The 26,698-nt window shown below is 43.0% G+C and overlaps 1 protein-coding gene and 1 pseudogene across 2 annotated transcripts in view; both read left to right on the forward strand.

Annotated features, from left to right (window-relative positions):
- Positions 1-5,276: 5,276 nt before the first annotated feature.
- LOC147141620 (uncharacterized) lies at positions 5,277-6,411 on the forward strand (annotated as a pseudogene).
- Positions 6,412-12,029: 5,618 nt separating this feature from the next.
- The window catches only part of LOC147141621 (putative peptidyl-tRNA hydrolase 2), a 26,798-nt gene continuing 12,129 nt past the window's right edge, over positions 12,030-26,698 (forward strand). Inside the window, exons 1-5 of one of the 2 annotated variants that reach the window (XM_086041174.1) lie at positions 12,030-12,143; positions 14,107-14,223; positions 17,754-17,825; positions 17,929-18,000; positions 21,962-22,059. In XM_086041174.1, the coding sequence (XP_085897300.1) occupies positions 14,113-14,223; positions 17,754-17,825; positions 17,929-18,000; positions 21,962-22,059 (353 nt within the window). In that variant the 5' untranslated portion in view covers positions 12,030-12,143; positions 14,107-14,112. Of the gene's footprint in view, positions 12,144-14,103; positions 14,224-17,753; positions 17,826-17,928; positions 18,001-21,961; positions 22,060-26,698 lie in introns of both variants that reach the window. The other variant, XM_086041175.1, reaches the window with a different exon arrangement.

Genomic DNA, 26,698 nt, shown 5'->3' on the forward strand with positions numbered 1-26,698 from the left:
TCAAAACAAAATAAAGACATTATCCTCTAAAATTTCTGAGTAATCCAGAATATCCATGACTAGCCTAATGTTGTTTGTAATGTGTCTTTTGGACATAAATCCTGATTGAGTTTCATCAATAATAGAGTTCAATAAATCACTACTAAATTTCCTAAAACATTTACCAAGTTCAAATTTCAAAAGTTCCCAGTTAGTACAGATTTTTTTTTCTTTTGCCGTTTTAGACATGAATTGAGAAATTATTTTTTTACCTCCTTTTTTACAATCTCATCTGATAGTAACGAGGTATTAAGTTTCCAATACGGTGAACGAACAGCACCAAGCTGAGAGATAAATGTATCTTAATAAACATGGCCTTATGATCTGTGAGAGGGGTAGGGTGTATATCCACCTCAATATTGCTTTTGTTAACACTCTTTGAAATCAGCCTGTTTTATGACTCCAAGTGAAAGTTTTCTTCTTGGGATATTTTACTCTCCATATATCTTCAAGGTCAAACTTATCCATAAATGAAATCAAGTCAGTATTTGTCCTATTTGATGAGCCAGGAGGCCATTTATACATTTATACATATATTATCAATATAACATTAAAATCACCTCCTGTTAATAAGACAGCATTTGGAAATTTAGTTAGCCAGCAAAACAGTACATCTTCTATTGACCTAATAAGATGATCATTATCGTTTTTTTTTGTAATAAATATACATGACTGATTATGTACACTTGATTATTAAATTGGATCGTTTGACAGACAAAATGACTCGCTGGATCACATTCAGTAAATAAAATTTCCCTGTTAAATCTGTAATTTAAGGTAGCAACTATACTAATATGAATTTTACCCTAACTGGATCCCAAAAAGAATTCAACTTACAGTGAACCAGAGGAAGTCACCAGACAATGTCTCTTCTTTTGATGAAACAACGACACTGTATATCTATACACCCACGGAGTAAATCATCTTGCCCTCTTCTCGGGCCTTTTTAATCTTGGGCCACAGACGTTGTCTATTTTCGCGGTCCTCCTTCGTCAAGTCCACGGTGAAGCGCAGTCCATTTGTCAGTAGAAATGTATTGTTCTTTGCCACTTTCCACAGCACCTTCTTGTTCCGACGTAAGATGAATCTTATGGTGATGTTGCGAGGTTTAGAGTTGTCTTGATATTTTATTCCTTTTCGATGAGCCATATCAACAGCTTCGGGAAACTTTTCTTTTTGAACTGGCAGAACTTGTTGGCACATAGCAATAACCTCTGCACCTGCATCTTCCTTGTCCACTTCTGGTAGTCCGTGCAGTCTCAAATTCCAACGCCACCCATAACTTTCCAGGTCAACTACCCGCGGCATACATTTTACAACAGTCTTCTCATTTTTGTCAATCCGTTTTTCAGCGAGAGTTATTTTTCCATTCAACTCTTTTATCTCTGAGCAAACAGCGCCCACCATTTTCTCAATAGCATCACTTCTTGAGTTAATATGGTTCACCAGTGTGCGGACAGCATCGTCAGATGCAAGAGCACCTTCTGTAGAGTAAAGACAGGACAGCGTAGGTTTCTTGGCAAGTGGAGACTTACTTGGCGTAACAGGCAACGGTGGGAAGTCATCATTCGTCAACTGTAAAGCGTGGTCCATCACGTTGCTATAGTCATGGTCGTTAGCAGTAGAAGAAGCTTGATCTTCACATTCCCCGCTTTTTTCACTTCTTCTACCTAATTTAGGCATCTTTGGTGGTTCAAGATTTTAAATATGGTGAAAATGACGTCGGGAATACTTGGCTATATGTCTCTGTTTTACCCAGGGGTATACTGTAAATCCGTTTTGTGCTGAGAGCTCGACAATCTCCGTCTCTTCAAGCCGCCATCTTGGTCAACCCCCCTTACATCTCACACATGCGCAGAAGGTACTTTAATGGTCAGCGTCGCTGTCTGTCGTGGCGGTGTATTTTTCCAGAATGACGTGCCGACAGCCGGCCGGACGCCACAGGGGGTAAGAGTCTGTCACTGTTGGTCAACGTCAGATTGGTCTATCTAGGCCTTAAGACCTCTTAGTTTGGAGATGTCTTCAATGCATATGTTTTTTTTAAGGCCCTGATACACCAAAACATTCAGGGAAACCAGGGAAACCATTCCACAGGTTAGTCCCTGATCAGAAACTTGTGCAGTCCAATATTACGCCCATGAACAGCCCTGGAGGTCAGGTAAACTGTGTTGGAAAATTCCAAGCAAATGCAAGAAAAAGTACAAGTAAAAGTACTATTCATTTCCAGTGTATGTGATCCACAGCGAGGCATCTAACAACTTGCTAGGCAAAGAGACAGCATGTGCAATGGGACTAGAGAAATGCATTGAGGAAATGCACAATGCATTTGGCGAGCATGGAACTCTCAAGACAGAGCCAGTCAAAATGCAACTTAAAGATAATGCAGAACCTGCATATGAGTCCATACGGCTTGACGAATTCCCCTGCCTCTTTTGGAGAGAGTAAAAAACGAATTGCAGTGCATGGAGAAAAATGGGGTCATTGAAAAAGTAACCGAACCAACAGACTGGTGCGCACCTATGGTGCCTGTCTCGAGACGAACTGGCCAAGTGCGCATCTGTGTGGATTTGAAAAAGTTAAATAAGACTGTGTAGAGAGAGAGGTATGTCCTCCCAACTGCTGAAGAAATCACTGCAAAACTGTGTGGCGCCACCATGTTTACGTCATTGGATGCGGCCTCAGGTTTTTGGCAGATACCTCTCCATCCACAAAGCAGCGAGTTAACCACATTCATTATGCCTTTCGGGAGATACGCATTCAAGCGTCTGCCTTTTGGCATCCCCAACGCTCCGGAAATCTTCCAGAGGAAAATGACAGACACGCTGAGTGATCTCGACGGAGTAGCTATCTACATGGATGACATACTTGTGTACGGCGACATACCAGAACAACATGATGAGCGCCTAAGCAAAGTAATGGAGAGAATCAAGTCGACAGGTTCGAAGTTGAACAGAGACAAGTGCGTGTTCAGGAAAAAACAACTCCACTTCATGGGTCAAGTGATTGACAGGTCAGGAGTAAAACCTGATCCTGCCAAAGCGAAAGCCATCAAAGAGCTGCCAGAGCCGCAGAACGTCCAAGATCTGAAACGTGTCCTGGGCATGTTCACATACTTGGGGAAGTATATCCCTCATTTGTCAATAGTGGGCCAGCCCTTATACAAACTGTTGAGATCCAAGACCACATGGCCGTGGGACCACCCGCAAAAGGAGGCATTCGAGCGTATCAAAGAAATTCTGTCTACATCTCCTGTACTCAAGTTCTACGATGTGAACCTACCTACTGCTGTATCAGTGGATGCAAGCAGCTATGGCATTGGAGGCGTGCTGCTACAACAACATGACAGGGATTAGAAACCGGTCGCTTACTGCTCTCGCCAGTTGTCAGACGCCGAAACCAGATATGCCCAAATAGAAAAGGAATGTCTGGCAAGTGTTTGGCCGTGCGAGAGGTTTGAGAAGTACCTGGTCGGGGTGGAGAACTCCAAGTTGGTCACCGACCATAAACCTTTGGTTCCGCTGATGAACAAAAAGGATCTGTACAATGTTCCTATACTTTGCCAAAGATTCTTGATGAGACTTATGAGGTTTAAGCCTACAGCCAAATATGCACCAGGCAAGACTCTCACTGTAGCTGATGCACTATCCCGTAGCCCATTACAGTGCACAACAGAGATAAGTGACACTCATTCAGAGGTAGAGTGTTACATTGCAGCCGTCATCACCAGCATGCCAGCCACACCACAAAAGCTTGAGGCTATAAAGCCAGCCACTGAAGCTGACAGTAACTTGAAGATGCTACTGCAATATGTCAAGTCATGTTGGCCAGATTATGTGGGAAGTCCCTTTTGCCATCAGAGACTACTTTCCAGTTAAAAGTGAACCGTCAGAATACAAAGGGATTGTCACAAGAGGATGTCGCATACTAATTCCAGCGCCTTTGACAGGCGACATCTTGGATCGAATCCATGATGGGCATCAGGGCCTAACTAAATGCAGAGAGCGGGCCAATGCATACGTGTGGTGGCCCGGAATCTCCACTGACATCAAACTGAAAGTGGAGTCCTGTCAAACCTTCCGTGAGATGAAGCATACACAGCGTAAGGAGCCCCTCATCTCAACTCCTCTGCCTGACAGACCTTGGCAAAGACTTGCAATCGACCTGTGCGATTATAATAAGTACACCTACCTGGTAGTGTCAGATTACTTCTCGAGGTTCATTGAGATACTCCACATGCCAACAACTACTGCCTCACAGGTTGTGCTGAAGCTAAAATCACTTTTTGCTCGCTATGGCTGCCCTGACCAGGTTGTTTCAGGAGTTCCAGGAGTTTTCTCGTGAATTTGACTTGCAGCACATTACCCCAAGCCCGCATTGTCCACAAGCCAACGGGCATGCTGAAAGGGGTGTACAAATTGCAAAGAGGATTCTGAAACAGAAAGATCCTTTACTCGCTCTCATGTCCTACAGTGACACCCCGTGCGTTACTACAGGTGTAAGCCCAGCAGAACTGCTTATGGGGAGGAGTATCAAAACAACACTCCCAACACTTAAGTCGAACCTCCTATCCCAATGGCCAGATCTGCATGCAGTAAGGACTAAGGATGCAAAGGAAAAACACAGACAAGCTTTCTCCTTGAATCGACGTCATGGCACAAAACCTTTACCTCTTTTGAAAGCTGGAGATTCTGTTCTCATGAAGCTGGATCATCAGAATGCTTTGGGGGACTCCCGCTGTCGTTACTGGTGACAGCACTACCCCAAGATCCTATGTCATCGGGATGCACAAGGGGGCGACTGAGACGCAACCGTCATCACCTGCTGTACGTGCCTGTTTCTTCTGGAAATACTTTACCGCCACCGCTTCAACAGCCAGAAGCTACTGTCCAACAGGCTGAAACCCCACTGGACACTCTCTTGCCATCTGTCGCAAACAGGCTCGTTATTATTTTTGATGTTACCGTTGATGCTGGACTGTACTGTTTCCCGAGCGACGAGTAAAGCTTTGTTGACAGTTTAAAATACTTGTGTGGACATTGAATTACTTTAAAGGTGTTACAATTGAAAACATACACAACACTGTCAAGCGAGTCTGATGATGACACGAGCTGCATCAACAATATATCGGTTTCAGATCTAAGGACTTTGCAGATGTTCCTCAAGATGAGTTAAGTATTTCTGAAGAGGTCTTTGGAGAGTCTTCAGAAACTACAGAAACAGTTGCTAGCTCAAGTCATATGGCCAACAATTTACTCTACATGATCTATGATCCAATAATTTTGAATGACGACACCAACTCTGCCCCAGAGATAAGTTTTAATCCACATCAACCTGTGGATAATGACTCTTTCAGTGACACACTGCTCTATCAATCTGATGAGCTTCCCCAAAGCCCTTCTCATCATTTGCCAGATGTAAGTGTAGTCTTACACCACTTAAACATTTTCAATGAACTGGTAGCGTCCTTTTCTGATGCTTGAAATGTAAACGTCTACTCCATGACCACTCAGTAGAAAGAGGTAGTGGCTCTGGTGTAACACGAGATGTCTATATTAGCTTCTGGCCAGAGATTTAAGAACGGTGCACAGTGGGCACAAATTTTAAAGTGCCTTTTCTCAGGTACGATTTCTCTGAAGCAAAATGGAAAGCAGTTGGATGGATCCTTCTAAAAGGATTTCAAGACTGTCAGTACTTTCCCATCAAACTAGCTCCACCTTTTTTTGAAGAGATATTTTTTGGTTCATTGCAGTGTGACATAAAGGGAAGTTTTCTTCAATTTGTGAGTAGTCAAGAGCAGGATGTACTCCAACATTCTGTACATGATTTTTCATCTGTTGATGTTGACGACCTTCATGAGGTGATGGAATCATATGCATGTCGAAAAAAGGTCAATGCTGCTACGCTACCAGTTATTCTGGATGAAATAGCACACAAGGAACTGGTACAGAAACCCATGTTTGTGATTGACTGCTGGAGGGAGATTTTTCAAGCACACATGCACATTAGTTCTGGGAACTGACAAATGTACACAGACCTCTAACCAAAAAAAGTGGTGGGCTTGTTAAAATTCCCTACAGTGATGACAATCAAAGGAAGCCGAGATGGCCCAATACCTAAAAAGATACATAAGGGAACTTAATCAGGAAAAATTTGGGCGATTTTTGAGGTTCTGCACAGGCTCTGATTTGTTGGTCTTTAGTGTTATTAATGTGGAGTTCACAGCTCAGATGAGTTTCACAAGAAGGCCCATTGGACGTACATGTGGGATGCTCTTGTAGCTGTCTGACAGCTATGACCATTTATTTCCCAGACTTCCGCAGAGAATTTAACTCCGTTCTAGAGAACAACATCTGGATAATAGATATTGTTTAGATAATATTCATAGTGTCAAAAAAATATTCAGAAACAGCTCAGTTGGATTGCGTTCGTTAATGGAAATTTTGACTGTTGGGTTGTAACGAAGTTGTTGTATTTCTGATCATTGAAGCAGTATGTTTACATAACCCGTGTTTATTGATGCCTATTGCAAAGTTTTTGAATCTTCACCTCACGTGCAGATTTGTACTTCATTTGACATGTTTCCCGTCTGTATAAGAGTAAAAAAAATGGCAATGCTGTTCTCTTGGAGAATATTCTTCTATATTGAATGCATTACTGTGTATTACTCATGAACGTTGGAAAAAAAAATGTTTCTCAAAATGCATCTTAAATATAAAGAATGAGACACATTTGTCAGAGATTTGTTTTATTTTTTTTATTTTTATAAAAGAACACAAATATGCCATGTTACCAACCCTTTTATCAATCTTTGAGGAGTTAAAGGGCTGGTTGGGCCGGGATGGCCATGTTTTCACTAACAAGTTCATTTTATATATTTTTTGATCTGGAAAATGAAAAGAGTTGTCATTTTCTATTTTATTAATTCATTTAGGAGAAATTAGGAAATAAGTGACTCCATGAATAACGACTCTTGTTAATGAGGAAAATGGCCGCGCCCCCTACCGTTCTATCCTTGTTTGGTCGGAGTCACTGGAGGAACCGATTACAAACGCTCCTTTGGAAATCATTGTAGTATCATTGCTTGTAACGTCATATTCCAAAATGTATGCGAACATCCCTACTAATGTCCACTTCAACATATCAATCAATCAATCAATCACATTTTATTTATATAGCACTTTTCATACATAAAAATGCAGCTCAAAGTGCTGTAAAACATTCAAAGCAAAACATAAAAAAAATATATTAAAAAAAAAAAAAAAAAAAAATCAGTTCATGCCCTCCCTCCCATTAAACCCAAGACAGATATCCATTAGTACATCAGCAATCATTCACACACGCCCACACAAAGTGCACAACCTGATAAAATGTGTTAAAAATACATGACAAGGCACAGAGAAACCATATGAGGAAAGGGTACCCAAGGGGAGCTCTCCGCGCCGAGGGGAATGACAGCCCACGGCCACAGGGGCGCCACCACCATAGAGACCCCAGCCCGGATTAGACAAGCAGACCCCACACAAAGTGTAGAGGCCGCCGGCCACCCAGAACCAAGGAATCCCTGCGATGACAGCCCCCGCGGGAAGGGCAGCCACCCCTCCCTCAAAGCGGAGGCCCCCTCATGAGGAAACACTGGAGCTAAAAGCAGACAACGGCAGAGAGCAACAAAACTAAAAGACAGAACAGTAGTATAGTCTAAGAACTAAAATCAGTAAGATAAGATAAAAAATAATCTTCAATCAAAAGAAAAGATAAATTATTTAAAAGTTGTTAAAAGCCAAACTAGTGCCCTACGACTGGCTGGCGACCAGTTCGGGGTGTAGTCTGCTTTCGCCCATTGACGGCTGGGATAGGCTCCAGCAACTTCCCGCGACCCTATATAGGATAAGCGGTTTGGAAGATGACATGACATGACATGACAAAAGCCAAACTAAAAAGGTGTGTCTTGAGCTTCCTCTTAAAAATATCAACAGTCTCTGCAGACCTGACGTCCTCTGGCAGGCTATTCCAAAGGTGAGGACCAAAATGGCTGAATGCAGCCTCGCCATGCATTTTGGTCCTCACCCTTGGAATAAATAAAAGGCCGGCGCTAGAGGACCTCAGGATCTGCGAGGGTTGGTATGATAAAAGCAAATCAGATAATAAGATGGCCCAAGATCATTAACACATTTATAAACTAATAAAAGTACCTTAAAATCGATCCTGAAACACACAGGGAGCCAATGCAGCAATTTCAAAACTGGCGTAGTGTGCTCCCGCCCTCTGGCTCTCGTCAGCACCCGAGCGGCTGAATTCTGCAGTAGTTGCAATGGTGAAATGCTCTTTTTCGGGAGGCCAGAGAGCAGGGCATTACAGTAATCTAAACGACAGGAAATAAAGGCATGCATCAGCACTTCCGTGTTAGCCTGAGAGAGAAACGGGCGGACTCTGGCGATATTCTTAAGGTGATAAAAACCAATCTTGGTTACATTTTTAATATGAGGAATAAAACTGAGCTCAGAGTCAAAAATGACACCAAGGTTCCTCACACAGTGTGAGGGATTAAAAATGTGTAGTTTTGGTAAAAGCTTCTCTCTCTGACCTTCGGGACCAATAACTAAAACCTCAGTCTTGTCCTGATTGAGCTGTAGGAAATTATCTGCCACCCATGACTTGATATCTAAAATGCAATTTAAAAGGGTATCAATGGGTCCTGTGTCATCAGGAGACACGGCAATATACAGCTGCGTGTCATCAGCATAGCTGTGAAAGCTGATGCCGTGTCCCCTGATGACATCCCCGAGGGGAAGCATATAAAGATTAAAAAGTAGGGGGCCTAAAATCGAACCTTGAGGAACCCCACATTTAATTTCATGAGTTTTAGAGGAACAAGTATCCATACTTACAAAGAAATATCGGTCTGTGAGATAGGAATAAAACCAGTCAAAAACAGTACCAGAGATGCCCACTAGATTTTTAAGTCTATTTAATAAAATTTGGTGATCTACTGTATCAAAAGCAGCGCTTAGATCCAGTAGCACCAAGACTGTGAGTTTTCTCACGTCTGCAGTGCACCTAATATCATTTAAAATCCTTAAAAGAGCAGTCTCCGTACTGTGGTTCATCCTAAAACCAGATTGATATTTCTCCAAAATATTATTTGTATTTAAAAAATGATTAAACTAGATGAAAACCAGTTTTTCTAAAATCTTACTTAAAAACGTTAAGTTGGATACAGGTCTGTAATTATTAAAAATGCTCAGGTCAGAATTGCTCTTCTTCAGAAGGGGCTTCACCACCGCCGTTTTAAAGGCAGCGGGGAAGACGTCCGTCTTATATCAAAAGGATTAACCTCTGCGTGTCTGATTTATATGAGAATGAGGAAATTTGGAAGTGAGCAGAGCTACATAGATTTATACTGGGTCGAGCGCACACTGCTTCTTTGCTAAAAAAACCGAAACACTGCTTCTTTGATCTGTAATCACACAGTTAGGATGGGCGAGGCATTTAACTACATTCAGGATGTTTACAGAGACTGAAGTGGCAATGAGTGGACGTGCACATTTATTTGGATGAGGAATGGCCACAGTTTTTCGACCGACAACACGCCGTCCAATTTGGAACGTGACAGCCGAAATGGTGCGTTCCAATGCGGCCACACTTGGCTGTGGAGTCGGATGTGCATGTTCAAGACAGCCCCGGTGTTCGATGAGGTCTTACCTCACTCTGACGCCACTTCACTCTCGCAGCAGCATGTGGTGTCGGACAACGCACGCGACTGCTTGCGAGGCAACCCTGAAACATGAAGACGCAGGCTGGGTGGACAGTGAGGAGCTAATGTTGTTGTGCTAACATCTTTTGTTTTAACGGCCTGAAGCTAGTTGTTGCTATTAGCTGTACTCTTATTCTACTGTTAGCCGGATAAGGAAGTGGGGGTGGGGAAATAAAGATCCATGCTTGCCTGATTGCTTGCCCGCTGGCAGTCGCGTCTTCCTCCTGAGGGTTGACACAAGTTTAACGTTGCTAAATGTCAGAAATGTAAGAAGTCGGGGTTCCTGTGCACATTCATGCTCTTCTCCGCTTCAGCCTGTGTAAGTGGAGAAGCGATCGGCATGGTATTTTTGATTTTGTGGAGGTGATCACGATGTCATCACGTTTTATGTCAATAAATCCAAACTACTGTGCAGAATACTTTTATACTTTCACAGGTCGAAGTGGACAAGAGTAGTAATGTGCATTTGCATTTTGGTGGCAAGCAATATTACCACGCTTGCCTCCCTCCCATGACGTAGACCGCAGAGACCGAAAAAATAACAAGCCAGCTCCAAAAGGGGGCGGGCCAATTTGTCGTAAAGCTAATCACAAAAAACGCCCTTAAATCACTACAGAGTGAGGTTGATCAAAATGGCGACCTGTTTGGGTGCTTTCCCTTGAGCTCGTGAACTTTTGAGGACCGCCAAAGCAATTGAAATGGACTCAAACGATGTTATTTGAAAGCCAAAGGTGAAACAATATACTTGCTTTGTGCGTATTGTTTGTGGGCGCGCCAGTTCAAGGAAGACGGTACAGAGTTGTTTTCACGTTGCGTCTGTAAAGCGTGGTCGCTTGTGACCTACATGGAGAGAAGATGCAGGAATGGACCGTGGCCACTTGTCAGATGGGCCCGCAACGAGGGAGAGAGGACTGGATGGAGTGGCCCTGTCTCCATTGTTGATGGCATGAGACATACTGCTGGAAACTGATAGTATAGTAAGATATTTAGAATTTAGTATTGGATTTAAAAAAATAAATAAATCAAATAAAAAAATAAAATAAGATAATGCCTGGTGGCACGGTGGCCGACTGGTTAGCACGTCCGCCTCACAGTTCAGAGGTCGTGGGTTCGATCCCGGCTCCGGCCTCCCTGTGTGGAATTTGCATGTTCTCCCCGTGCCTGCGTGGGTTTCCTCCGGGTACTCCGGTTTCCTCCCACATTCCAAAAACGTGCATGGTAATTTGATTGGACTGTCTAAATTGCCCCTAGGTGTGATTGTGAGTGTGGATGTTTGTCTCTGTGTGCCCTGCGATTGGCTGGCAACCAATTCAGGGTGTCCCCCGCCTACTGCCCAAAGACAGCTGGGATAGGCTCCAGCATGCCCGCGACCCTTGTGAGGATAAGCGGTATGGATAATGAATGAATGAATGAAAGATAATGCCTTAGTGTTAGATAGTTATTTAGCATGTTCCCACTTGTCAAACAGTTCACTTTCAAATTAGAATAATTTAGAATAAGTCCAAGTTTGCCTTGTTTTAGGTGCTCACAATTTAGTTTTTTTTAGAAAGCATCTTCCATTGGTGTTCTCATTCCTTATTGTCCTTAACAGACATCCAATTTGCGTTATTTTTCTACATTTTGTTGATTTAAATGGCAGATGACATTGCATGGCATTTCAGTTCCTGAAAAATTATATCCCTTAATGTTAGAGGTATCCGTGACAACACAAAAAGGATACCTATCTTTATGTTTTGCAGACTAAAAAATGCAGACTTGATTTTTTTTTACAAGAGACTCATTCAAGTGTTAATGATGTGAAATTTTGGAAAGCACAGTGGGGTGATGAATGTTATTTTTTTCATATGCTTCACAACAATCAGAAGGGGTAGCTGTTCTTCTAAAATTAAAGCTCATCTCTTTGAGACCATTTTTTCAGATGACGGTAGATGGATAATCTTGGTTTTCAAATTATATAACACCTTCTTTATTGTTTGCAGTTTATACAGTTACAATAATAATAATCAAGCCAAAATCATGTGCCCCTTTGTGAAACATTTGAAACACTCAAATGAAAACATAAAGATGCACAATTAATACTTGGAGGAGATTTTAATGATGCACCTAACGACTTTATACATCGAACTCCAATAACAACACACCAACACGCAAGATTTAAAACCACTGCCTTTATCAGTCACAGATGTATGGCGTTTCTTAAGCCTGTGTTTTTAATGGTGCGCTGCCCCTTTAAGAAAGGGTGAAAAAATCAGCGCGAGAACAGTGCTCTTGCTCAGTGCTCACACTAGTACAGTCAATACGCGAAGCAAGTTGAGTTGTGTCTGACGCTTAAGTCCATAAAACGGCATTCACTGTAAGTATTTTTCAAGTAATTAATAATAGATTGATGTTAGATAGCCGAACTTGCAAATTAGAAATTAAGAAGTTAACTATTTACATTGCCGACTGTGCCGCCATTTTGTTTGTGAATCGTAGACTTTCGTACATTTTATACATTTTTCATTCTGTATCTGTTACAGTTTCACACCTGCCATATAAAGAGAAGGTGTAAACCCATCCTGGCGTCAGTGACTTATTGTGTGGAGGTGTTTAACTAGCTGGTTATCAGATATGTTTCTGTGAGGCCAGTACAGTGTCATGATTCCAAATCCTCGATTCGTTTTTCTATTTTAGAGTCATAATATATATATATATATATATATATATATATATATATATATATATATATATATATATATATATATATATATTTTTTTTTTTTTAAGACCACAGAGGCCTATGCCATTTTTAGATTGGTTGGTTTTATTCTTTGAATTTTGTACAGTAAATCTTATTTCAAAAGATGGGCTACTTATAAATGATGCAATTTCAGTTACTCTTGTCTGATTTATTACATTAGGCATTAATGGCCAAATTTAAATCAGTTCTTTTCAAGAGAAAGGGAACAACATTGTCCTCAGCATTAATAGCAAGCAAGCAAGAGCGGCTATAAGATGCTTTATTTACGTTACAGGGCTCTAGAATAACCTTTTGTACCTGTTGCACTGGTATTTCCTACTATTTTTCTTAGTTGCACCAGTGCTAAAGTTTGTTGCGCCAAAATTTTGGACTGCATCACATTTACAGATCCGCTTACCAATGTAAATTCACTTCCTAAACAATTGATCTAAATGTTCCTATTTTAAAATTCTGTCAGGAACATTACAGCGGGACTATGCGTGGGACTGTTTTACTGTATATATATTTAATGTTAATGCTTAAATTTATAAATCTAAAAATATATATTATTAATAAATGTATATATATATTGTGAAAGTGACTGGCGAACACAGCCAGCGTGTACTGTGACCAACCTGACCGACTATTACAAAACGTACGAAAACCTTGATTTTCACCCACATTTTTGTGGACATGTGTAGGCATATGCTAATCATAGTCTGAAAATATTACAACGAAACTTGCAATATATTTCAGGCAGTGGTTATTTTGCTGGTGTTAACCCATTAAAGCCTAAAGTGCCTCGCTCAACAGCTCCCCAAAACCTAAGGTCGTCTTTGGAATTACCGTTGAAAAACTGAGGTTTTCCCAGAAATTCAACACCTACAAAATAATTAATATCTCAGCCCCTTTAGCAGACAGAAACATAATTCCAAAAGATTTTGAGACCTTAGATATGTGGCTTGCACACAGGCCAGAATTGATTAATCTTTACTGTTTCAATCAAAGATGTAAAAATAAATTGTCAGTGTAAGAGAAGCACTATTTTTAATTTAAAAAATCCAGTGGTAATTACCATCCTCTATTTTGTTTCAAAGACGTCGATGTTGTCATTGTATACAAACATATATCTTAACCATATATCACGTTCTACTGGTTCATTTCATTCGTTAAGAGAACAAAAATTGGATGGAAAAAAAGAAAATTACGTATATGCTCTCGGGCTTTTAGGGTAGAAAGACGCAACGGCGCTCCAGGCTTTAAGGATAGAAAGACGGTTATGCACTCCCATCCTTAATGGGTTAAGCCCGGCGCTCACGAGGCTCCATCGGCATTACATTGATGGCGCTGTTCTCCGCTCACGCAAAGCTCACGATGGGCAGTTCCGGTCCTCATTGGCCAGTATCCTGGATGTTTTAAATGTCACGCAGCTGCAACAGAAACATCGTCAGCTACTTAAAATAATGGCCTAAGTCATATTTTGACAACATTTATTTTTTTGCATTAAGCATCTCCTCAGGATGCTGGCCACCTCTGCTAAAAACCCTTTTCTGTGTATTAAGACTTTTTTTTTTTTTAATTTTCTTTTTCTTAAGCAGTTAATTATGGAGCCATCGAAGCAACCAAATCCCCCAGACTCAGCTTCCCAGAATGTGAATCCTGTGTTTTTGCAACAACTTCGGGACCTGGATATTCCGGAAGAGGCAGCTAAACAGGTACAACAATACACTTCTACAATCTTCTGTGCAGGTTTGCTCTTCTAACTTTCAGGGATCACTGGTCTTATAACACTCAAGACCACATTTTAAAGGTCTTGGTCTTATCTTGGCCTCGATTCCCAAAAGTCTTTATCTTGTCTTGATCCAGGACTGGCTGAACTGAACTGTCAAGGCTGGTCGAGACCAGCACTGATCTCCTATTTCTTGAACTTTATTAATGTGATGATAGGAGAACCACTTGCTAAAACAACAAATACCTTCAATTCATGTGTTACTAGCCCCCCACAACCCTCGTAATGACTGCAACCTCCGCGGAGGGGATTTTAGTTGAGGAGGCGTTATCATGAGAGCCCACCTGCGTGTTGAAGTCACAAAATATTTAAATCTTCGTTTCAACTATACTACTTCTTTAAATCTTCTCATTTAGTTTTTCATTTATAGTTTGAGACACGTCTGTTGTCAACACATCGCTAGCAGAGACCCAGTGGTAGTGTAAGTGATGTGAATTATTGTGGGAAAATGTGGACAATAAATCAACAAAAATAAATGGTAGTAGTATGTGTAATACACATCAATGGTTTCAGTGGGTCGTGGGCTCACTCACAGCCAGCAAGATGCACTTTCCAGCAATGGACCGTATACGTTCTTACAGCCGCTCGAGAGGTTGTCTCTGCAGCAATCGAGTGCGTATGCACCACTTGGCTGGATCAACCCACAGTTTTTGGACAAATTAAATTCAATGAAAATATTTACGACTAAGTGACTATATAATAACTTCAGAAACCCTAAGTCTTATTTAAAATGTGTAAGGATGTGTTGCAACTCGGACTGACTCCTGTGGTTATCATTCTTGAGTCGGTGGTAGGGGTGCCACAAACGATTATTTTGGTAGTCGACTAATCACCAACAGTAGTCGTGATTAGTCGACTAATCGGATCATATGTAAATTGCAGCGTGCCGCACCAGCAAGCAGCTGCTCTTATACACCCATAATTAGTTTACAGCCTGATTCTTTATGTATGTACAAATTAATGAGATGATACAACATTCAACTTTGATTAAACTTTGCAGCTTGTACCAGCAGTACTGAGATGTTCATAAATGATGGTGCATCTTAAATTGAAGTCAATATTGTGGCTTTAAAACTTTTGGCTGCAATTGTTTAGTGCATTTAAAAATGAAACCAAAACTATACACTATGCAGAATTGCACTAATCCTATGAAACTTTCTATAAATACAAAAAGAAATACTTGCAAACAAATTTCACTCTTCTTTGGCACCAAGCATTTTTTTATGTAGAAGATAGTGAAATCAGAGGAGTAAATTATGAAAAAGCACTGTGATAAAGAAAACTGAAATAAACAATTGTATTGGTTTCAAATTTTGTTTTCATTCAATCTTTATCCCAAACGTTTTGTCTTTCTTCACTAATAAATATGGGTAATTTAATAGTAGTAAATTGGTCTGCACAATCAATGCAATAAGGGAAAAAAATCGTTATTTATTAGGAGGAGCATATTTTTTTGTTAGTACTAGGGCTGCATGATATTGGAAAAAAAATGACATTGTGATTTTCGGGGGATTTGCGATATATATTGCAATATTAAAAATAGAAGAATTTTCACCAGATGACTTGAATCGCTTTGTTTGGGAATCATTTGGTTAACTCACCATGACACCATTGTATTCACAAAATATCGTTTAATCCAGACTAAGGGGGTTCATCTGTGAATGATGATTGCTGTATATAAAAGAGATCACGGAGGCCATGTCTCTGTAACATAATAGATTATTTATTTAACACTGCATTTCACACTTCAATGTAAACAGCAGCAAAATATTACAAATATTTTAAAACAAAAAATAGATAAAAGAGCAACTGCACTAGTCCCTTGTGTCATTTCAAAAATAGAAAATAAAAAACCTCTAAAGCAGCAGCAGAGTTATAAACCTCTTCAACTAAATATAGAAAAAATAAAAAGCAGGTTTACTAGCGGCTGAGTTGTTTACAAAAATATAACATTAAGATAATAAAAAAAAACTTTGTGAAACTGCAGCGAAGTTGTAAACAAATTCGAACAAAAATGGTTTGTCGATGCTGTTTGGACTTCTTATCATAAGGTGTTATGCGAGCAAAGGCGTCTGTCCCACGTCTTAGTTTGAACTGGTCATTCGGGGCTTGTGATGGCGATTCAAATGGTCGGACAGGTTTGTTGTATTACCTCGCGTTGCAGCAACAACGGTGAGGCACTGTCGACAAAGAATGTTTTTTTTTGTTCTGAATCGTCCTTTTTATATCCTAAATACTTCCATATTTCGGATGTTGACTTTCTTTTGGGGACTTAATCCACTGCCGCTTCTGCAGCCGTTGTCTCCTCCTCCATGTCGCCTGTTCGTGTTTTCAGAGCAGGCAGACAGCAGTGGCTGTGAGAGTGGAGGTGGAGGGGTCGGTGACTGGCAGGAGGGAGGAGGTGAGCGACACAGGCTGTGTCGTGCACTTGGCTTGCTGCTTTTATGAAGCAAAACAAGTTTGCATGTTCTAAGAAAAAAAAAAGTGAAAGTATCCCACGTCCTACGATGTGACTATCGCGCATGCGCACATTGCAATCGCGATGTTCAAACGACATATAGTGCAGGCCTAGTTAGTACTAAATCATTGTATATTGCAACAAACTTAATTATGTGTTTTCTGCTTCGATGTCAAACACGGCATACGCACACTGTTGTGGTTGTTAAAAACGCGAGTTCGCTGACTAAATCCTTAATCCATATTAGGCGCTACAATATGTTAGCATCGCAAAAAGGACATTGTTTCCGTGGGCATCAAACGCACACCGTAACGGGTGTGTGTGTGCTAACTACAGATATCTTTCAGACGCGACTGAACGTGTCAGAAATGAAAAAAAGCATCAGCCACAACGTACTTCCTTTCTCGATTATCGAGAATCCCCGTTGTGCTGCCATGAAAGGGAGGTTTGCATCGTAAGTATTTGTGGGTGAAATGTGCCATGCCTTTAGGTCTCTGTTGCTAACACCAGGTAGCCATGACACCCCGCGTCACTTCCCACTATGCTTCTGTGTAGATCACAAAGACCCGGATGACCATGTGCGCCCTTGACAGGCAACCAGCCAGTGAGGAAAAGCGCAAGACGAGGCTGTTTCAAGAAAAAAGCAATGCTCCAAATAAATAAATATATAAATAAACCAGTTGTCGACGACTTAAATTAATTGTCGACGATTTAGATCGTCGACGTCGTCGTGATTAGTCGACTAGTCGTGGCCGCCTTAGTCGGCAGGGCGGCAGGAGGCGGGTGTGACAGTTGTGACTGGATTTTGTGTTTAATTTTATTTTGGATCTTTTATTTGATCTTTTTATAGAAGCACTTGACCCAGAGGTTACGCGAGTAATCAGTGGAATAATTGCTAGGATAATCGACAATTGTTTATCTTTTCTGTTTGCACATTCCCATTTCAGGGAATGCTTTTAATGCCTGAGCGTAATTATTATTTTTCTCGTCATTTCTAGGCACTCCTGCATACTGGGAATATTTCTGCTGAAGAGGCGGCCATGTACTACTTCAACAAACTGGAGATTGAGGTGCCCTTAACCTAGCCTTAGTCTCAACAGGTACACATTGACTCATTGACTTAATGAGTTTGTCCATAGCCAAATCTCAGTGTCTCGTATGTCTCCTTTACAGGAAGCTGATGAGGACTACATGTACAAAATGGTGTTTGTGGTCAACATGGACCTTGCCATGAGCGTTGGAAAGGTACATTTGGTGCAGCCGCTCTTGGTAATTTGTATATCGACTCTGTCGAGCTGAAACCACATATGTCCAAATTTGGTAAATTTCAAATGTTTTTCCCCAATCTATATTCTGCGTCAGTCCCTATTTGGGTCTATTATTTTTGCAAATTATTAATCTAAATCTGCTGTTTTTTGGGAGGGGTTCCCTGACAAGTGATGGTCTTGAATTCTATCGGATGACAGCGACATGTATGCAAAATACTTTCTTTGTTAATGTGCTTCTGACCAAATGCAACCAGGTCAATGGATTTTTCTATCAATCCAACTATGTGTGGACTATGATTCACTAGAAAAGTACTAGAAGTGATAATTATTTAAACCAATTACGAATGACACATTCAATAATCTTTCACGGCTACGCTCTTTTGAATTATGGAGTACATTCAAATGTTTACAAATATTGAATATGGTCCAGTCCGTCCCTGGGCCGGACCGGTGGGACCCTCCGGCCCGGCCGGATGCCCACTTTTGGGGTGGAGGGGTCGGGGGTGACAAATGTAAAAAAATGGCTGGACTAAGCATGGCCGGAAGTGGATTTTAGTCCGGCCCACTAATCTGCCCTCATGCGTGTGACCAGGTCAAGGGTGGAGTGTCACGGCCGTACGGGCAAAAAAGGGTCAAGTGCCCAGCTCTGTCCATTAGTAAAATAGACCTTTTCACTGAGACGGACAATAACTCCATGGTAACTCTTGCCCCCCGGCTTGGCGCCTGTACATTGGGGTTTACCCCGGTGGACGAGAGGGTAGCCTCCCTCCGCCTGAGGGTGGGGGGACGGGTCCTGACTGTTGTTTGTGCTTATGCACCAAACGGCAGCGCAGAGTACCCACCCTTTTTGGAGTCCTTGGAGGGTGTGCTGGAGGGCGCTCCACCTGGGGACTCCATCGTTCTGCTGGGGGACTTCAATGCTCACGTGGGCAATGACAGTGAGACCTGGAGAGGTGTGATTGGGAGGAACGGCCCCCCCGATCTGAACCCGAGCGGTGTTCGGTTACTGGACTTCTGTGCTCATCACGGATTGTCCATAACGAACACCATGTTCAAGCATAAGGGTGTCCATATGTGCACTTGGCACCAGGATACCCTAGGCCGCAGTTCGATGATCGACTTTGTAGTCGTATCATCGGACTTGCGGCCGCATGTTTTGGACACTCGGGTGAAGAGAGGGGCGGAGCTGTCAACTGATCACCATCTGGTGGTGAGTTGGCTCCGATGGTGGGGGAAGATGCCGGTCCGACCTGGCAGACCCAAACGTATTGTGAGGGTTTGCTGGGAACGTCTGGCAGAATCCCCTGTCAGAAGGAGTTTCAACTCCCACCTCCGGCAGAACTTTTCCCACGTCCCGGGGGAGGCGGGGGACATCGAGTCCGAGTGGACCATGTTTCGTGCCTCCATTGTTGAGGCGGCCGATCGGAGCTGCGGCCGCAAGGTGGTCGGTGCCTGTCGCGGCGGCAATCCCCGAACCCGCTGGTGGACACCAGCGGTAAGGGATGCTGTCCAGCTGAAGAAGGAGTCCTATCGGGCCTTTTTGGCCTGCGGGACCCCGGAGGCAGCTGACGGGTACCGGCAGGCCAAGCGGAATGCGGCTCTGGCGGTTGCTGAGGCAAAAACCCGGGTGTGGGAGGAGTTCGGGGAGGCCATGGAAAATGACTTCCGGACGGCTTCGAGGAAATTCTGGTCCACCATCCGGCGTCTCAGGAGGGGGAAGCAGTGCACCATTAACACTGTTTATAGTGGAGATGGGGTGCTGCTGACCTCAACTCGGGACGTTGTGGGTCGGTGGGGAGAGTACTTCGAAGACCTCCTCAATTCCACCGACACGCCTTCCACTGAGGAAGCAGAGCCTGGAGACTCTGAGGTGGGCTCTCCTATCTCTGGGGTTGAAGTCACCGAGGTAGTCAAAAAGCTCCTCGGTGGCAGAGCCCCGGGGGTGGATGAGATCCGCCCGGAGTTCATAAAGGCTCTGGATGTTGAGGGGCTGTCATGGTTGACACGTCTCTTCAACATCGCGTGGACATCGGGGACAGTGCCTCTGGATTGGCAGACCGGGGTGGTGGTCCCCCTTTTTAAGAAGGGGGACCGGAGGGTGTGCTCCAATTACAGAGGGATCACACTCCTCAGCCTCCCCGGCAAGGTCTATTCAGGGGTGCTGGAGAGGAGGGTCCGTCGGAAGGTCGAATCCCGGATTCAGGAGGAGCAATGTGGTTTTCGTCCTGGCCGTGGAACAGTGGACCAGCTCTACACCCTCAGCAGGGTCCTCGAGGGTGCATGGGAGTTTGCCCAACCGGTCTACATGTGTTTTGTGGACTTGGAGAAGGCGTTCGACCGTGTCCCTCGGGGAGTTCTGTGGGGGGTGCTTCGGGAGTACGGGGTACCGAGCCCCCTGATAAGGGCTGTCCGGTCCCTGTACCACCGATGCCAGAGTTTGGTCCGAATTGCCGGCAGTAAGTCGGATTCGTTTCCTGTGGGCGTTGGACTCCGCCAAGGCTGCCCTTTGTCACCGATTCTGTTCATAACCTTTATGGACAGAATTTCTAGGCGCAGCCGAGGTGTCGAGGGGGTCCGGTTTGGTGGCCTCAGTATTGCATCTCTGCTTTTTGCAGATGATGTAGTACTGTTGGCTTCTTCAAGCCGCGATCTCCAACTCTCGCTGGAGCGGTTCGCAGCCGAGTGTGAAACGGTCGGAATGAAGATCAGCACCTCCAAATCTGAGACCATGGTCCTCAGTCGGAAAAGGGTGGCGTGCCCTCTCCAGGTCGGGGATGAGATTCTGCCCCAAGTGGAGGAGTTCAAGTATCTTGGGGTCTTGTTCACGAGTGAGGGTAAGATGGAACGGGAGATCGACAGGCGGATCGGTGCAGCGTCTGCTGTGATGCGGACCCTGTATCGGTCTGTCGTGGTGAAGAAGGAGCTTAGCCGAAAGGCGAAGCTCTCAATTTACCGGTCGATCTACGTTCCTACTCTCACCTATGGTCATGAGCTGTGGGTCATGACCGAAAGAACAAGATCTCGGATACAAGCGGCCGAAATGGGTTTCCTTCGCAGGGTGTCCGGGCTCTCCCTTAGAGATAGGGTGAGAAGTTCGGCCATCCGGGAGGGACTCAGAGTCGAGCCGCTGCTCCTCCGCGTCGAGAGGAGCCAGTTGAGGTGGCTCGGGCATCTGATTAGGATGCCTCCTGGACGCCTCCCTGGTGAGGTGTTCCGGGCATGTCCCACCGGCAGGAGACCCCGAGGACGACCCAGAACACGCTGGAGAGACTATGTCTCCCGGCTTGCCTGGGAACGCCTTGGGATCCTTCCGGAAGAGCTGGAGGATGTTGCTGGGGAGAGGGAAGTCTGGGCTTCCCTGCTGAAGCTGCTGCCTCCGCGACCCGACTTCGGATAAGCGGGAGATAATGGATGGATGGATGGATGGACAATAACTCCCCAGCCACTTCATCCAGCTCTTATAGGGTCATCCCAGTGTTCCCAGGCCAGCCAGGAGACTTAGTTTCTCCTCTCCATCATGTCCTGGCTCTCATATAAAAGCTCTCATTATGTACTTAAGTTCGAGACAACTGCAAAAATGCCACCATATTTGGTGTATGAAGAGCGCAGTCACCATGGATAATAGCTGTGTGCGGTTGGCCCCTGTGCTCCGCAGACCTAGCGCCGATGGTGCCAAGCCTTAAAACTAGCAAACATGTTTGATACTCTGCGCCGATGACGCTGCGCCATCCGCACTCAAAAAATGACCCAGCCAGCACATAAGGGGCGCATGGCAAAATATCGAGAACCGATGGTGACGAGCACCGATTTCGCCTTTTGTGCGCAGGGCTTCAGCTGTTAGTATGTTTGAAATTTCCGCTGTAGTACACTATGTAAGTATGTTTGAAATTTCCGCTGTAGTACACTATGTAGCCAGAGTGTTGTGGCATTTTGTGCAGGTCGCAGCTCAGGTTGGACATGCTGCTGTGGGGTTGTACCAGGCTCTGCAGGATAAAAACAGCTGGAGGGAGATGGCCTGGAAGTGGGACCACAGTGGGTAAGACCTTCAAATTCCTAAATTCTTGATCTCATGTGTAAATGTTGTTGTGTAAATAGAGTGAATTCTGTACATGTTTTAAGACCATACGATACGGATTTTGAGGTTTAATAGAATACATTGGAGAAGTCAAATTCCCCAAAACTTGGCGTATGAATTGTCCTAATGCGGTCTTAGGCCATTGAATAGCTCGCAACTGGACTGTTATGGTTGTCTTAGAAGATGTTTTTCCTCTCGTCCGAGCAGGCCTCATAAATTCATGCTCATACAGTGCTGTGAAAGAGCATGACCGCCCCTAGCGGTGGAAGAAAAATCCACAGAATAGCCAGGGTTTTGCCCTCTTTTCAAATTAATACTTTTTTTTTTTTTTTGCAGTTTCCCTTCGTAAATGTTTAAGATCACCAAACAAATGTAAATATCCGGAAAAGATAACCCAAGTAAACATGAAATGCAGTTTTTAAATGGTGATTTTATTTATTAAGGAAAAAAAATATTCAAAGTTTCCTAGCCCTGTGTGAAAAATCACTTGCTGCCTAAACCTGATAATGGCTTCGACCATTCTCACTAGCAACAACCGAAATCAAGCATTTTCTATATCTGGCAATAAGTGTTTCACATCTCTGTGGAGATATTTTCCTTTCCTTGTAGAATTGCTTAAATTCTGATATACTGGAGGGTTTTCAAGCAGCAACAGCCTAAAGGTCATGCCACAGCATTTTAATGTGATTCAAGTCCCAACTTTGACTTGTCTACTCTACATTCCTTAATTTAGTTTTTTTTTTTTTTTTTTTTCAACCAATAGATGGCCAAAAATATTCATCCTCTGTGTTTTCTGGTAAAGAGCAGAATTCATGTTTCCATCAATCACAGCAAGTCATCCAGGTCCTCAATTAGCACAGACCCATCACACTGCCACCACCATGTTTGACTGTTGGTATGCTGTCCTTTTTCTGAGATGCTGTGTTACATTTACACCAGCTGTAACAAGACATATACCTTGAACGTTTCTTTCTCATTAGTCCATAGAATATTCTCCCAGAAGTCTTGGGAATCTTTTTTTTTTTTTTGTAAAAGATTAGCCTTTGTTCTTCTTGGTCAGCAGTGGTTTTCGCCTCAGAACTCTGCCATGGATTACATTTTTTTCTAGTCTCTTCCTTATTGTTGAGCAGGGTTGTAGTCATTTTCATTATAATTATAATGAATGAAAAATACCGTAATGTATAATTTGTGAAAATGTTGTACGTCGAAAAACTGGGGCCATTCCTCATCCAAATAAATATGCATGTCTACTCATTCCCACTTTGGTCTCTGTAAATATCCTGACTGGTGTTTAATGCCTCGCCATGATCTGATTTTTTTTTTTTTCTTTTTTTTTTTTCAATCAAAGAAGCAGTGTGCGGTTGTCTCAGCATAAATCTATGTAGCTCTGCTCACTTCCACATTTCCTCATTCTCATATAAATCAGCCACGGAGAGGTTATTCCTTTTGATATGTTGAAGTGGGCATTAGTAGGGATGTCCACATAAATTTTGTTGCCAATTGATCACTTTTTTTGGTCGTTATAAGTAATGAAAGTACAATGATTTCCAATGGAGAGTTTGTAATCGGTCCCTCCAGTGACTCCGACCGAACAAGGATAGAACGGTAGGGGGCGCGGCCATTTGCCTCATTAACAGGAGGCGTTATGCATGGAGTCACTTATTTCCTAATTTCTCCCAAATGTATTGATAAAATGGAAAATGACAACTATTTTCATTTTCCCAATCAAAAAATATACAAAATGAACTTGTTAGTGAAAACATGGCCGTCCATCCCTTTAAACCTGAGGTTCTCCCAGAAATTGAACACCTACAAAATAATTGATATCTTAGCCCTTATAGCAGATAATAAATAAACATAATTCGAAAAGAATTTGAGAGCTTAGACATATGGCTTTCACACAGGCCCGAATTTATTATTTACTGTTTCAATCGAAGATGTAAAAATTAAGTGTCAGTGCAAAAGAAGCACTATTTTTACATTTAAAAAAATGAGTGGTGATTACCATCATCTAATCTGCTACAAAGACGTTATTGACATTGTCTACAATCACGTTCGACTGGTTCCACTGGTTCAGAGTCCACAAGTGCGTCATCTTTTTCACTGACATTACTTATTTCAGAGCTCCTGCGATCGTCTGCGTCGCCATTAATGCCCGAGACATTCTCCGCTGTCTCATGACACCGTCACATGTATATTCTGATGCATTTCATTAGCTAAGAAAACGAGAATTGTATTAAAAAAAGAAAAAGACGTATCCACTCTCCTGGCTTTAAAGGTAGAAAGACACAACAGCCCTAGAGAAGAGCTACTCCAACATGCTAGCAGGGCAACATGCTACAGTTACTCAAAATGATCCTAGGAATACACAGAGCAAGTCACTGGTTACCTTTTTCTGATTGGAGGAGGGACAACAGATTCTGGCAGGTGCCCCCGCGGCCAGGATGTTGAGTACTTTGGCACAACACCGGCAAGACGTTTGTGGGCCCGCCTCCTTCCCGTGGGGAGTTTGCATGTTCTTCCCGTACTTGTGTGGGTTTCCTCCCACATTCCCAAAACATGCACGGTAGTTTAATGGAACACTAAATTGTCCTTCGGTGATTGTGAGTGGTTGTTTGTCTGTGTGTGCCCTGTGATTGGCTGGCAACAAATTCAGGGTGTACCCTGCCTACTGCCCGAAGTCATCTGGAATAGGCTCCAGCACGCCTGCAACCCTCATGAGGAATAAGACGGTTCAGATAATAGACGGATCTCGGGATGTCCTGATTATGCTTTTTTTTGCATCCGAGTCATTGGTTATAAGTAGTGTTGTTCCTATACCACTTTTTGGCCGATACCGATTCCGCTACCTGGTTGTGCAGTATCGGCCAATGCCGATACTGTACCGATACCTCGCCTTTTGAAAAAAATCCCAAATAAGCGGCAATTTTTGGGTAATTCTAAAGAATTGCACACTCACTTGGATGTAAAATTATTCATATTTAAATCATCTCTTGCGAAGTATCTGTAGTCACATATACACACAAAATACGTTTGTTGAATAAACACCCTATTTTCATAGGTCTTCGTGCTTGTGAGAGTGAGATATGGGATACACACTGTATTCACATGAATGTACATTTGTAATAAAGCAAGGTGCAGCATTTGTACTTCTAAAATATATTCAGTGATTCTAACCGACCCCCCAATGCGTGACGTCACATTTGTATGCTGCCACAGGGGCAGGCGGTCGAGTGAGTGAGTGAGATAACAGAAGTCCGTTATGTGTTTCTAAAAATGGTTAATACCTGTGCTGTTTATGGTTGCTCTAATCGGTCAAGTAGAGATTTTATTTTGTGATACTGGCAGTGATTCAAATTAACCGGAGGCAGAAAGGAAGTTGTTTGAAAGCAAACGCGCACAATAGCTGTCAAATCTTCAACGTGACCACTTAACACCATCACAACATACAAGGTTATGATCTTACGACTTTATATCAGTTATTGTTCTCTTTTTACTTTTCATTCAAGATTTAGTTCGCACTGCTGTTCAACATTAATCTGTTAATTATATAGGTATACAAATTTCATATAAGTTTATGGAACATTATAGAACATTTTGCTGAGTGATGTGTTGTAAACAAACTCGTCTCTTTGTTAGCAGTTAGCAAGCTAGCGCGAGGTCGAAAAGCTTCGACGAGTCATAAAGGCGAGTTTATCTGGGCACAAACCATTTCACGTCCAAAGACGTTTTATACCATTAAACTAGTGCTCGATGTACTGTGTCAAACAAAAGCAACAGAGCTGGGCACTTGACCACTTTTGCCGGTCCGGCCGTGACCCTCCACCCTTGACTTGGGTACCCTTCCGGCCGTGACCCCCCGGCCATAAACATTGTCGGCCCCCGCCCCATTCCGCCCTCCGACCAAAAAACAAAACGAAAAAAAAAAAGCATCCATGATTGATGTCGCCGCAGGAGAAATGCTCTAACAGCCGAGGCTTTTTAAAGATCATTAGCTGGCTAATTTACAATTTGAACCCGCTGTGGACACGCTTCAAATGCGCCAGTAGTACTTAGCCAACGCACGTGTTTACTTGCATCACGAGCCCCGGGCTGGATTTGTCATATTGTATCATTATTTGGGTTCAACAGCCAGCCAGAAGTCATAGTCAAGTTACTTGCCGTATTGGCCCGAATATAAGACGGCCCTGATTATAAGACGACCCCCTCTTTTTCTTGACTCTAGTTTGAAAAAAGTTTTTTTGAACACCAAATTAATTTTTATACCGAAAATAATTACAGTATCAGAAACAAACGATTATAACAATATATTTGAGAGAAAAGGCATGTTATTTTGCCTCATTCAAATCTTAATATCTCAACATTTAATTATGTAAACTAAAGTGCGATCACATTAGTAAATGAATGGTCGCTGAGATCGATCTTGTGGGGGGTTCTGCAGGTTGGGGACAATGCCACAATCCCTAATAACAGCAGTTGTCGCTCGCACCGACGCGGGATTAGGAAGTAGCCTGAAAAGAAGCCTTTCACCGAGTAGGCTGAGATGAATTTTGGCCACCTCGCGAGCACGGCACACGCACGAGGGCTGATAGTGGGCCGG

The sequence above is a fragment of the Filicampus tigris genome, chromosome 9 (assembly GCF_054856515.1).
Source record: "Filicampus tigris isolate MCC_2025a chromosome 9, RoL_Ftig_1.0, whole genome shotgun sequence".
Classification (NCBI taxonomy): Eukaryota; Metazoa; Chordata; class Actinopteri; order Syngnathiformes; family Syngnathidae; genus Filicampus; species Filicampus tigris.